Source organism: Panthera leo, chromosome C1 (genome assembly GCF_018350215.1).
Source record: "Panthera leo isolate Ple1 chromosome C1, P.leo_Ple1_pat1.1, whole genome shotgun sequence".
NCBI lineage: Eukaryota > Metazoa > Chordata > Mammalia > Carnivora > Felidae > Panthera > Panthera leo.
Genome location: NC_056686.1, coordinates 220,194,940 through 220,208,573, shown reverse-complemented (window position 1 = coordinate 220,208,573; position 13,634 = coordinate 220,194,940). Strand labels below are relative to the sequence as shown.

General features: G+C 54.7%; 1 protein-coding gene across 4 annotated transcripts in view; it reads left to right on the top strand.

Moving 5' to 3' along the window:
* Window positions 1-11,670, top strand: part of THAP4 (THAP domain containing 4) — a 41,681-nt gene extending 30,011 nt beyond the window's left edge. For all 4 annotated transcript variants that reach the window (XM_042950850.1, XM_042950849.1, XM_042950851.1 and 1 more), the window contains exon 6: window positions 11,405-11,670. In XM_042950850.1, coding sequence (XP_042806784.1) covers window positions 11,405-11,524 — 120 coding nt within the window. In that variant the 3' untranslated portion in view covers window positions 11,525-11,670. The remainder of the gene's footprint in view (window positions 1-11,404) is intronic.
* Window positions 11,671-13,634: the final 1,964 nt, after the last annotated feature.

Below are 13,634 nucleotides of genomic sequence, written 5' to 3'. Positions count from 1 at the left end.
CAACGCACCTAGACTTTTGTGCGGATAAAAGGCTCGCTGTCCCAGCCCCAGCCGGAAGGGCCTGCGTCACCTTCCCCGTCCAGGCGCCCTGCCTGTCTGCCACCCCCCTCCCCGTCCAGGCGCCCTGCCTGTCCACCCTGGGCCAGTCCACTGTGTTTTAATTATCAGAGATTACTAGAATTTTTTTTTTTTTTTTACTTAAAAAAAATCAACTCTTTTGAAGTATAGTTACGTAGAATTAGCGCATACACTTGAGGTGTCCGTGCCCGTAAGTCAAGACCGTAATAGCCCGGCCCCCAGCCCTTGCCCCCCAACCAGGGCCAGATTTCTGTTGCCACAGACTAGGTGTGCGACTTCTGGGACCCCTTATGAATGGAACCATCCAGTATTTACTCCTTTCGTTCAGGGAAACACTTTTGAGATTCATTCCTGCTATTGCTCTTAGCGGAAGCTTGGGTGTTTTGATGCCCAGGGCACGTCCGTCACAGCTTTGTCTACTCTCTTTGACGGACGTGGGTTGGTTTGTTTGCAGCTCTGGGCCGTCACGAGCGTCTGTGCGCTCCTGCACGCAGACACGTGGTTTCACTTCTCGGGTGACGACCTCGGCCTGCTACCGCCCAGTCCCGTGGGCACCAGGCTTACTGGTGCCCAGCGCGACCTCACTACGGTCCCCGGGCCGCCCTCTCTGCGGCACTGGTCCTTGAGTGGCCGCGGACGGCATTCCCTGTGCTGATAAACACACTCCCGGATGCCTGACGGGGTCGCACCCTCCTGGTGCCCGTTTCTCATCTGTGAAGCCAGCGCCCGCATCCTGTGCCCCTGTCGCCCAGCTCTGAAGGTTCCGCGTTCTGCATGCAAGGTCTGCACGTTGACACGGTAACAGCGTTCCAGCTGATGACTTAGCTTTTCGTTTCGTTAACAAAGTGTCTTACTTTTCACGTTCTGTTACCAGTCTTGTCTTTTACGGTTTGTCCTTTTAATGCCCTTTCGTAAGTTGTTTTGCCCAAGCCAGGCAGCAGAGATGAATAACTTGCATTTTCTCCAAGAATTTTTATGGTTTTCTCTTTTACTTTAAGGTTTATGATTTTGGAATTGATGTTTTTTTGTTGTTTTTTTTCCTTAATGTTTGTTTATTTTTGAGAAAGAGAGAGAGACAGACAGAGCACGAGTGGGGGAGGAACAGAGAGAGAGGGAGAATCTGAACCAGACTCCTGGCTCTGAGCTGTCAGCACAGACTCGGGGCTCGAACCCACGAACCGCATGATCGTGACCTGAGCTAAAGTCAGACACTTAACCAAGCCACCCAGGCGCCCCTGCTATATTATTCTCTTAATGTGATTCGTTATAGGAACAGTTTTTCAGATGTCGAACCAACCTTGCATCCTTCAGGTAAACCCCACCTGATTGTAATGATTTATCATTTTTAGTTATTGCTGAATTTTTGTATTGCTAAAGTACATAAATTGGAGAAGTTTTGCTTCATATTATTTTTTATTCTAATCATCCGGAGTTTAATTTCCTCCTGTTTTTTGATTTCTTAAATGAGAAACTTGCATCATTGATATCTAGCCCATTTTTAGCTTGTAACACTTGAAACTATGAATTTTCCTGTAAGCCCTGCCTCAGCTGCCTCCCTCAGGTACTAGTAGAGTGTGTTCTTACGACCTCCTAGCTCAAAATATTTTCTCTAGTGACTTTCTTTTTGGAACTGGATTATTTGGAAGGTATGCTACTACTTTCCAAATATTTAAGGATTTTCTACTTACCGTATTGCTAGTGACTTCTAATTCAACTCTGTAAAGCCCAGAGAACATGTTCTTAGAGTTACTTTATGCCACAATGTGTGCTATAACTTGGTGAATATATCATACACAGTCCAGATGAGTAAAAAGTCGACAGTTGTCGGGTGAGCGGACCTGACACTGTTAGGTCAGGTCGCTTGATGGGGTCATTCAGATTTCTAGCATACTACTGAACTTTTTGGGGGAGGGAGTCTGGTTCTATCTGATTGCAGACAGGTGTTAAACTCTCCAACAATCATTGAGGCTAATTCTCTCCTTTACTTCCGCCTGCTTTTGCTTCACAACTTCGAAGCTCTGTTATTAAATGCGTACGTATGATATTTCATGTTTATGACATGTTACCCTTGGTAACTTGCGTGTACCTTGAAGTTGGAGAATAACAACCATACCTGCTCTCCGGTGGTGGTTGTCTATGTGCCGTGTCTGTCTTCCTACCTTTCTACATTGAACCTCTTTGTCTGCATTCAGAGTACATCTCTTGTAGGCTTGCTTTTATTGTCAAAAAACTATATTTTAACTGGAATGTTGAGTCCACTTACATTTAAGAACAATATTACTCGTATGGTTGGTTGTAAGACCGCCATCTTGATTTGTTTTTTTGTTCTTTCTTGTTTTTGTTCCTTTACTGCATTCTCTTGGGTTAAATATATTTGGCATTCTGTCTTATTCTGTTAGGGTTTTTTTTTTATGTTTATTTATTTATTTTTTAGAGAGACAGAGTGAGGGAGGGCCAGAGAGAGAATCCCAAGCAGGCTCCGTATGGTCGGTGCAGAGCCCAACACAGGCTGTAACCCACGAACCACGAGATCATGACCTGAACTGAAACCAAGAGTCAGAGGCTTAACTGAGCCACCCAGGTGCCCCCCCCCCCCCCCGCTTTTTCTTATTGAAATATAGTTGACACACATTGTCACGTCACTCTCAGGTGTACAACGCGGTGGCCGGACAGCGTGGGCAGGACGCCGTGCTCCCACGAGCGTAGCTCCCGGCTGTCACCGCGAGACGCTCCTCCAGCGCCACTGGCTGTGGTCCCGCACCGGGACTCCTTCGCCCCGGAACCGGAACCGGAAGCCTGGCCCTCCCTCTCCCCTGCGCCCTTCTCTCCAGCACCCCCCCCTCCCCTCTGGCAACCACCGGCGCGTTGTCTGCATTTATGGGTCTCTTCCTGCTTTTTTTGCTTGTTTTGTTTTTTAGATAACACATATAAGTGAAATTCTCTGGTTTCTTTCTTTGGCTGATTTGTTTCACTCATGCTAGGCCCACCCACGTGGTCACAAATGAGAGGTCTCATCGTTTCTATGGCTGTTAGCTTCTCAACTGTGTCTCCCTCGTTTTTTTAATGGTTGCTCGGAGGCTACCGTGACATTTGCCCCTTCACACTGGTTGTGGATAATCCGACTTCACAGCCGATGCTTCCCTCTTCCCGCTCTGCAGTCCCACTGACCGTTTCTTCTGTACGGTGTCGTCACACCCGTAACATGTTTGTATAAACATCGATGTCAAAAGTACACACACACACACACACACACACACACACACACACACACACACCATAAATCTTCACGGTACTGTTCTTTTGGCTTTAAATAGTTGATTTGCAGGGAAATTACATTGAGGGGAAACGGTGCCCTCTTCTCATTACCCACTGCTTCTCTGTGTGCTGCTCTCCTCTCCTCCCTGTGGCCCTGCATCTCCAGCGGTATCATCTCCCTTCATCCTCAAGACCTACATCAGTGGCCCTTCTCGTAGCATAGTCTGCTCTCAGCAAGTCTCTTGGGACTATTTCACTCCCGAACTTTGTTTTTTCTTTTTTTTTTTTTTTTAAACTGTGGGATGAAATACATACAACAAACTTTAGCATCTTGACCGTTTCTCAAGCAATTGTCTCACGTTTATGTATTTGTTTGAGAGAGAGAGAGTGCACATGTGCACACCAGCACGGGAGGGGCAGCGGGGATGGGTAGAGAATCCCAAGCAGGCTCCACACTGTCAGCACAGAGCCCGACACAGGGCTCGATCCCACAAACCGTGAGATCACGACCTGAGCCAAAATCGAGAGTCAGACATTTAACTGACTGAGCCCCCCGGGCGCCCCACATCCTACCTGTGTTTACGGACGTGCGTCCGTGGTGTTAAGTATATTCGTGCAATCGAGCAGCCATCACCACCGCGCATCCCCAGGACACTTGGGTTTCCTAAGACTGAAGCTCTATGCCCCGTGAGTCACGACTCCCCATTGTCTCCCCTACGGCCCCTGGTGCCCCGTGTCCCACTCGGTGCGCTACGAGCCTGACGACTCCAGGGACCTCATCCAAGCAGAGTCGCACCCTGTGTGTCTTTGGTTACTGGCTTATTGTACGTAGCGCAACGTGCCCAGGGTTCGTGCGTGTTGTGGGATATTACCGAACTTCCTTCTTCGGGCCGCGTACTACTCTGTTGTGTGTATGTGGTACATTTTGCTCATCCGTTCATCCGTGGCGGACGCCAGGGCCGCCTGCACCTTGTGGCGGCTGGAAGGCGGTTACCGTGGGTGCACAGACATCTGCAGGACGCCGCTTTCGGTTCTTCTGAGCGTGGACCCGAAAGCGGGCTGGCGGGGTCGCGCGGCGGTCCCGTTTCTGGTTTCGTGAGGAAGCCCACGCCGAGCCCCACGGCGGCTGTGCGGGAGGCCCCCTCCTCCACGTCCTCACCCTCCGGCCGCTCGAGCCGTCGGGGCGGCAGCCGGACTTCTGTTACCAGAGACGCGACCGGCCGATGTTTCTCTCGTTTCGTGAGTTGTTTTTACTGTTTGGTGTCTTTGGACGCATACAAATTTGTAATTTTCATGAATTACGGTTTGTCTGTTTTTTCTGTTGTTGGCTCTACATTCAGTGTCACGTCCAAACATCGCCAAGTCCCGCGCAGTGAAGCGTTTGTGCTGTTTTCTTCTAAGGGTTTTATTGTTTTAGCTGTGACATTGAAGTCTCTGACTCGCGTTGAGTTAGTTTTTGTGTGTGGGGCTAGGGAAGCGTCCAGCTTCGTTCTTTCGCACGTGGACGTCCAGTTTTCCCAGCGCCGTTTGTTACAAAGACCGTCCTTCCCACATAGAGTGGTCTTGGCAGCTGTGTTGAAAATTGACCACGTATGTGAGGGCTTGTTTCTGAGGTGTCTGTTCTGGTCCATCGTCTGTATGTCTGTCTGTATGCCAGAGCCGCGCTGTTGTGAAATCAAGAGGTGTGTGTGTCTTCCAGTTTTGTTCTTCCTTTTCAGGATTTTTTTGGCTATTCCGGGTCCCTGAGAATTCCATGTGACTCTTAGGATGGATTTTTCTGTTTCTACAAAACATATTGTTGGGGTTTTGATAGGGATTTCGTTAGTTTTGTAGATCCCTGAGCAGTATTGATATCTTACTGATACTGAGTCGTCTAATCCATGAACGTGGGATGGGCATCCATTTATTTATGTTTACTGTTTTGGGGTGGGTTTTTTGTTTGTTTGTTTTTGTTTTTGGTGTAGACTGCCTGTGCGCAGGAACCACCCAAGACGTAAACTGAAGGTCTCCTCAGGTCTCTTCTGAGCCTTTCCCTGGGCGTGTGCAGGCACACTCTGACCTCCCCGTATATGCCCTGGTTTGTCCGAGTCGCTAATGTGTGGTTCCCAAAAGGGGAAAAGGAAAAGAAGTTGGGGAAAGGGGTGCCGGCCCTTCAGATCTCCTGTGGGCCTGGGCTGGTCTCCTGAAACTCTTGGAACTGTAAGATTGTGTTATTCATATTTGGGGGGTTTCAGACATTATTTCTTCAACTGTTTTCCTGCTCAGTTATTCCTGTTTTCCCCTCGGAACTGCTGTTAAGCATATGTCAAGCCATTTAATCTTGTACCACACATCCCTGAGGCTGTTGATTCTTCAGTCTGTTTTCTCTATATTACTCAGTTTGGATATTTTAAAAATTGTATTGGGGCTCCTGGGTGGCTCAGTCGGTTAAACGTCTGACTTCGGCTCAGGTCATGATCTCACGGTTCGTGGTTTGAGCCCCATGTCGGGCTCTGTGCTGACAGCTCGGAGCCTGGAGCCTGTTTCAGATTCTGTGTTTCCCTCTCTCTCCGCCCCTCCCCCGCTCACTCTCACACACACACACACACACACACACACACACACACACACACACTCTCTCTCTCTCTCTCTCTCAAAAATGAATAAACGTTTAAAAAATTTTAAGATTTTGTTTTATTTTTAAAGTTCATGTATTTTTGAGAAAGAGCACACATGTGCAGGAGTAGGGGAGGTGCAGAGAGAGGGAGAGAGAGAATCCCAAGCAGGCTCCACACTGTCGGCAGAGTCCTGCTCGGGGCTCGAACTCACAAACGGCGAGATCGTGACCTGAGCTTACAATCAAGAGCTGGACGCTCAACCGACTGAGCCATCCAGGTGCCCCTAAAGATTGTATTTTTAAGAAATCTCTACCCCCAACATGGTGTTCGAACTACCAACCCGGAGATCAAGAGTCACACGCTCCCCCTGAGCCAGCCGGGCGCCCCCAACTTGGATATTTTTATCGACCCGTTTTCGATTTCACCAAGTCTTTCTTCTGTCTCCAGTTAAGCTATTAAGTGAGTTCTTCATCCTTCTGTCTTTGTGCCTTCTCTCAAAGTGACCTCTCTTCCTGGCTTCCTCTCTCCCTCACCTCCCCCTCGCCCCACTCTGGCAACCCCCTCTCCTTGTCGCCCGCGAGCAGCAGGGCAGGGGTCTGGTTACAGTCGTGGAGCAGCTGCGTGTCTACGGCCGTGAGACAGACACTGCCCCCTGGACCCACTGTGAACTCCTCACCCGTTCACAGAGACACGGAAGCAGCCTTCGTGTGCACCGACGGGCAGAGCGAGTATGTGTGCGACGTGCACCCACACACACGCACACAAGGAATGTTAGAATTTTAAAATGAATTAAATCCTGTCATCTGCCACATGGATAAAACCCCGAGGGGATCGTGCTAAAGTAAAATAAGGCAGGAAAAGAAACACTGCTGGTTGTTGCCTAGGGGCGGAGGGATGGCAGGTTGTAGGTCAAGGGCACAGACGTCCACCTAGAAGAGGAGTGAGTCGTGGGGACGTGATGCCCAGCATGGTGTCTGCAGTTTCTACCGTATCGTATACAGTAGATCTTACAGATCTCACACCCCGTACACAGAAAGTAACTGTGTGAGGTGATGGGGGTCAGCTAGCACCAGAGACACCTGCGTCCAGTCCACACTTTGCACCTACACAGTGTCGTGTGTCTCAGTAAGCTGGGGGCGAGCGTGCGTGCGCTTGGATTCTCGGTCGTGCGGACCGGCGGCAGGCCACCGAGGAATGACGGCAGGCCCGGCTGGAGGGTAGCTGTCGGCTCGCCGGGATTCCCGCGGCTGTGAAGCTCGGCCCCTGCCACCTCCGCACCCTCCACCACACCTCCACATCAAACCGGCTCTACGGCGAGCACGGTAACCACCGTGGCTTCCCGATTTCTTTGTTTTAGGAACTAACACACAGTGAAAGCCATCTTCCTCCTGAATTTCCTTTTCCACCTTTTCTCTACTGAACAAAACAAGGAAAAACATGCTTTTAGAAAGCATTAAGACATCAAGAAATTCTCACAGCGCGCCTCCCGCCGCAGCGCACTTCCCTGCGGTGGGCGCAGTCTAGGGAAAATGGGCACCCTTGGCTAAGAGAACAACTGGCGTTTGTCAAGAGGGACTCTTCTGCACCTCCAGAGGCTCGTGGGCCCTCGGCCCGGCTGCGTGCGCGGGAGCCGGGCTCCCCGCGGTCTGAGCGTGCCGTCCGCGATCACCGGGCCGCCTGGACCGGCTCCCCTTTGAAGCTGTCGAAGCTAGCGGCTCCTTCCAGCCTCCCGTTCCTCAAATGGGGATCTGGCTGTGGCCCAGATGGGTCTCCGACGATGCCTTCGCTGTCGTGGCCGACTTGGGATGAACACGGAATTGCTCTGAGCGAGCTTACCAGATTGCTGTCTACGGGCAGAGGCCGTGGGAACCGCCGAGCAAGGCAGCGTGCAGCCTGCCTCGACTTTACATCTTTCCAGCGACCGGCAGTAGGGGGGGACGAGAAACGTCCTCCGAGGGCCTCCAGTTCCAAAGGAACCTGACGGGCGACTCTCGGGGCCTGTGCGCTGGTGCTCCCGTTGCTGGCTTTGGCTCCGAGTGCTCCGCTGTGGCCGCTGTCGTCTCCGCGACAGGCTGACAGCACTCCGGAGGCCACACGGCACGTGCCGGAGGCGCCCGACCTGACCAGGGCCCAGTGAGTGTGCTCTGGGGGCAGTGGGCGCAGGGTGGCCCCTCGCTCCCCAGCCCCGCATCCTTCCTGGACTGGCGGTCGGGCTGTGCTCCCCAGGCCTGCCTCCTGCCCGCCTGCTGCCCGTCGCCACGCTGCTTACGCTGGAATAGGATGGCCGTCGCAGGTTTGGCACGGAGAGGCGGAGGTGAGGGGAGGCCACACTTGGATCACTGCACCGTGAGGCGGGCTGTGGGGGGCCGTGTGGTATTTCCAGAGGCCCCTCCAGCCATGCAGAGACAGCCGTTCAGAAAAGGCCAGTTGTCCTCAGGTGTTAGATGTTTTGAGGAGCCTCTCACGGGCTCAGAGTAAATAAGCAGCGGCCTCGCTCTTTCCCGTGGCTCACAAGGCAGTGCCTCACCTGCACGTCCCTGTGCAGCGTGGTCCCGGGCACTCAGCTGAGGGCACCGCAAGACCACATGTCTCCACCTGTGTCCCCTGAGAAGTGGTCTCAAAGGTAAAAGCCAGGCGTATTTTGTTTTAATTTTTTTTGAGAGACAGAGACACAGAGCATGAGCGGGGGAGGGGCAGAGAGAGAGGGAGACACAGAATCCGAAGCAGCTCCGGGCTCCGAGCTGTCGGCACAGAGCCCGACGCGGGGCTCGAACGCACTGACCACGAGATCATGACCTGAAATGAAGTCGGACGCTCAACCGACTGAACCACCCAGGCGCCCCAAGCCTTGTTTGTTCTTAAATGAAATTCCAGAAGAAATCACGTGGAATTACAGGCGCTGATACGGTGAGACGAAGCTTACGTGCCACATGAGGTCCCCCGGTTGTGTGTCTGTCTGTGTGTCTTGTCCTGGGTGCTCCGCTCCCCTGGGCCTGCCTCTTGTGCTCTCCCGTCCTCCCGAGTGTTGCTGTCTGCCCTGGGGTGACCGCCACCGGGGGGACTTTGCAGATGGGCGAGGTTCCCAAGCTCCAGCACTGGAGCCTGGGTGCAGCCTGGGACTGCGTGACCAGCACCCCCGGGCGGCAGCTGCTGGCGCTGGGGACACGCTCCAAGTTGCGGGATACGGGACGCGGACTCCGTGCGTCTCCCCTGCCCTGTCGTCTTTTTACTTTGCTTTTTATCTTCCACCACTCTTTTTCTGAATGACGGCAAAAGGAATCTTTCTGCTTCTCACGAGGAAATACAAGTGTTTCCTGTCACTTTAGCAGGAGTCAGATTTCCTCACAGGTGACCTCGGAAATCTTTCCTTGTACTCGGAGACAGAGATGAACATCCTTTGCGGGGAGCAGGTGTGTGTCCCGCCTTAGAACATACCAGTACCTTTGGCTAAAACGGAGCCCGGGAGCTTCGTTCACTGGACGCCTTTCGCGGCTGGCGCCCTTCAGTCACAAGTCAGAGTCTGGGAGACCAGAAGGAAACCGTGTCTGACGCAGCGGCGTGTGACTTTGAATATAGGGAAGGTATTTTCAAGCACATCGTCATCTGAGGCATTTTTCGTACCCCTCCCATGAGCCGGACGTGGGTCAGCCCCCTCCCACCCTCCCCCGTTCACAGAAGCAAAGCATGCTGCTGCCTCAGTTTCCCCACTCGCGCGCTTCCACGCCTCGCTGCACGTGGCCACCCACGTGCCTGCTCTCGCCCTGCCCTTCGTTTGCCCCTGCTTCTCCGTGCGGGGGGCCCTCTGGTCTTCTGTTTAAGGGGATACGAAATCTGTGGAGTTTCTTTTGTCTAAAGACGTCTTTATTTTGCCTCCAGTTTTGAAGAGAACACCTTGGGTGACGGTTCTGTCATTTCTCTGTGGTGCCGTCCCGCTGTATCCTGGCGCCGGCCCTGCCCCCGCCCCTGCCCCAGGGGCCCCTGCTCTCCCGGGGCAGCCAGTGTCAGGCCCGGATGCACTTTGCATGCGAGTCTTACGGCTGCGACCTGCTCACATCTGGCCGCATGGTTCTGTCCTGTGTGCTGGGGTTTCCGCCACACGTGTGAGCTGTGACTTTCCGTCCGTCCGTCGGTCTGTCTGTCCTCACGGTCCAGCGGGTGTTTTCTACCAGCCGCTTTCCAGCTGCGACTCTTCTGCCGAATCCACCTTGGGGGCTTTAATTTTCATTATCACATTTTGCAGTTACAGAACTTCCACCTTCTTCCTTCTGGCAGATCCGATTCTCTGCTGAAATTGTCCGCAGGGAATACCGTGTGGTCTCCTGACCGGGGCGGTATCGGCACCCCAACCCCACCCCGGGGCACCTGTTCCCGGTACCCGTGCTGGTCCTGCTCTTCCCTCCTTTGCTAAGCCAGTTATTCTCTCTTTCCCTCTTGGACTCTAGACCCTGTGTGTGGAAACCTCAGGTGCCATGAGGCTCTGTGCGGGGCTGTCTCCCACCGAGGGGTGTTGTGGGGCGGACCCCGCCCGTTGCAGGCCGAGTCGCTTCGAAGCTGGCCTTGCCTGTCCCATAGCCGGTTAACTCTCGGTGCTGGGGGGCAGCCCAAAGTCCGCGGCGCTTCCACGGCCTCTCCTCCTCGCTGGGCGTGGAATTGCGCAGTGCTCCACGCAGCACCGCGCCACGAATCGGAGCTGCCGTCCCCTCGGGGTCCAGGCAGCCGCTCACGGCAGGCGCACGACTCGGGTGAAGGGCCGCCCCGAGCTGGGTCTCCACACACCCTTCTCTCCGGGACCTTTGTCCCGGCTTCGGGGTGGTTCCCTGATGCCTTTAAATGGACTTTCTGAAATGTGGCTTTTCTGGTTTTTCGGAGCCGGGTGGTCAGTTACAGAGCGGTTGGCTGCGGCCTGCGGCAGAGGTCCTATTTCGTACGTTTGCGGCCCCCGGCGCGTCCGGAACACCCAGAAGGTCCCGGCCACGGGGTCGTGTCTCAGCCGTTGCGTGTTCCACGCTCTTGGGCAAACGTTCCAGACGGGTAGCATTTTCTCACCGGCCGCCGTACTTTGTTCTGACTAATTCATGGTTCCAAAAGTGCTCGTACTGAGCTTTCCGAGAACGTGTGTTACGTCCGTTCGAGTCGTGGGTGTGAAAGTGAACGGTGACGAAGCAGGAAAGAGAAGGATGGTTGGCTTCTAAGTAGGCTGGGGTGAGACCAAGTCCCACACTGTGGGTCTTTGGGGACAGCCCAGGGGCAGAGGGAGGGGCCGGAGCAGAGGTCAGGACGCCTTGACCCCGGCACGCCCGCGGCGGCTGTGGGCCCAGTGTCCGCCCCCCACCTGCTGGCGGGGACACCCCGAGGCCCACGGGCCCCTGACGATGGAGGCGGCAAGTTGCGGCCTGTGCCACACGCTTGGCCTGTGGCAGGGCCGCCCTTGGAAGACAGAACTAAGGGGTTTGCGTTTGTTTTGTCCTGCTCAGATCACCCGAAAATTCCGGCTGAATTCTGACGGCAAACTCGAACAGACGGTCTCCATGGCAACCACTACCCAGCCCATGACTCAGCATCTTCACGTCACCTACAAGAAGGTGACCCCGTGACCCCGAGCGTGTGTTGTGACCCTTCGGCTTCCCCGTGGACGCCCACAGCAGGTGTGGGTGTGGCCGCAGGTCTCCGTGGGCTCCCGCGTGTTGCCACGTGTTCCTGTAACGGCGTAGAAAAACCAAATAAAAGGCCTTTATTTTTATGACGGAGCATTTTGAATATTGTCCCTCGTGTAGACTGTGCGTTTCTTCCATCTGCCGGTGGCTGCTTGTTTTCCAGTCTTTTCCCTAAAAACTTAAGGAGTGACTCTCGTGTTCCCTCACCTTTTCTTCTGGTAGTTTTGGCAAGATCTAAAATACCTATAAATCTTCAGTGGGGGAGCCGGTGATAAGCCGACACAAAGGGGATCGCGTCACAAAGGGGATCAGTTACTTTATGACTTTAGAGCTGACGGTCTCGGGGCCCCATCTGCACAGGTGAAGGGCGTTCCCGCGGCCGTGAGTCCCTCCCACCCCCCCGCTGTTCTGTGCGGACCGCTGCTCTCATTTCTGTTTGTCGTGCAGTCTCCCAGCCACCCAGCCGTCCCCCTCCCAGGGCTTCGTCCCTTCTCCCTTCTTTTCGCTGGAGTATTTTTAAACAAATTCCCGGCGTTTCCACCAACTGCTTTAGGGTGCGTATCAAAGCAAAACAAAGCCGTTTGCTTCTTCCTAACACCCCACCTTAAAAGCCCAGCCCTGAAGTGGAGCCCACGTGAAGGGAGGTGGTGTCCCAGCCCCAGGGAGATGAGGACCAAGCCTCGCCCACCCCCCCACCCCGGGCTTGGGGACAAAGGCGGCACCAGGTGAGGTGGCCAGTACCTAGGAGCTCAGGAGGGACCAGGACTGGTGACCCAGGTACCAAGGGGCCAGGGAGGTTGCTGCAGGCCAAGTAAATCCAGGGCAGGAGACTCGTATGAATTCATCCTGAGGCGAAGTCCCCTCTAGCTGCGTGTGAAACCAGACAGTTGAGGTGCTTCCCGAACATGGCAGGACAGGCACAGCGTGGACGCTCCCCGGCAGGGCCAAAACCCGAAGGCGGCAGAGTCCCGCTCTTTGGCTCCGGGCCTGCCCGGAGGCCCGCAGGGTGGAGGCCCTGCCTCCCCAGCTTTGCTGGACGCAGCCCGCACGCGGCTCCCTGGGACGCGCTCCTGTGGGATTACGCGGCTGTGCCGCATAGATTATATGCACTTCTCTGGGGTCTCTGCGGCTGGAATCACACCAGCGGCTCCACCCGCGTGGGGCGTGGGTCTCTGCCGAGACTCCGGGCCACTTCACCCTCCAAAGTCTAGGGGGAAGTAGCAGAGCCCCTCTGGTTAGGATTTCAGCATCTGGGCTTTGGGGAAAACAAACATTTGGACTTTAGCACCGGAGGCCCCGGAAGCCGGCAGGGCGGCCTCCACCCGCGGCCCTCCCGCCCAGAGCTGCTTGCGGGGTGGGCTCGGAGCCCAGGACCAGAAGCAAACATCCGGCACGGTCTGGTCCCTCCCCCGTGCTGTTTGGGAACGGGGTCCCTAAGCCCGGAAGGTGTTCCCCAGGCTGAACTGCGGGTGTGTCTGTCTTGCTCCTCCGTCCCTTCTGTCCCCGTGGATGGAAGTTCTCACTGGACTGTGTATGCCCAGAGCTTCTGTCGCCACTCCGGCAGTCACCTGTCCAACTGCCGCCCTTTGCTGATGCTAAAATTAAGAGGCCCCGGTGGTGGGGGGCTGACCCCGTCTCTCACCGGGGAGTCCGCCACCATGGGGGATCTCTTCCTGAGCCAGCCCCACGGTCAGCGCTGCAGACTGGCCGCCTTACCAGTGTGGTCGTTTCTTTATACGTTTACGTCATCTCCACGCCAACGTGGGGCTTGAACTCACAGTCCCCCGATCGGCAGGCATGCTCCCCCCGGCAGCCGGGCACTTTTCTTTTTCCTTTTTCACAGAGCCATTGTATTTTATCAGGTCTGGCATATTTTTTATTTAACAAAATAGAGGAGCGAAAACTGCAAACCGGTCAGCAGTGTCCTGACGGGAAGAGGGGCTCCGCTCCCTCCGACCCTTCCCACCCGACTGGAGCTGAGCGGCATGGAGCGAGCACGGCTGCTGACAGCGGGTAGGACCCGGGTCCTGCGACTCCTGCCTTCCGCGTG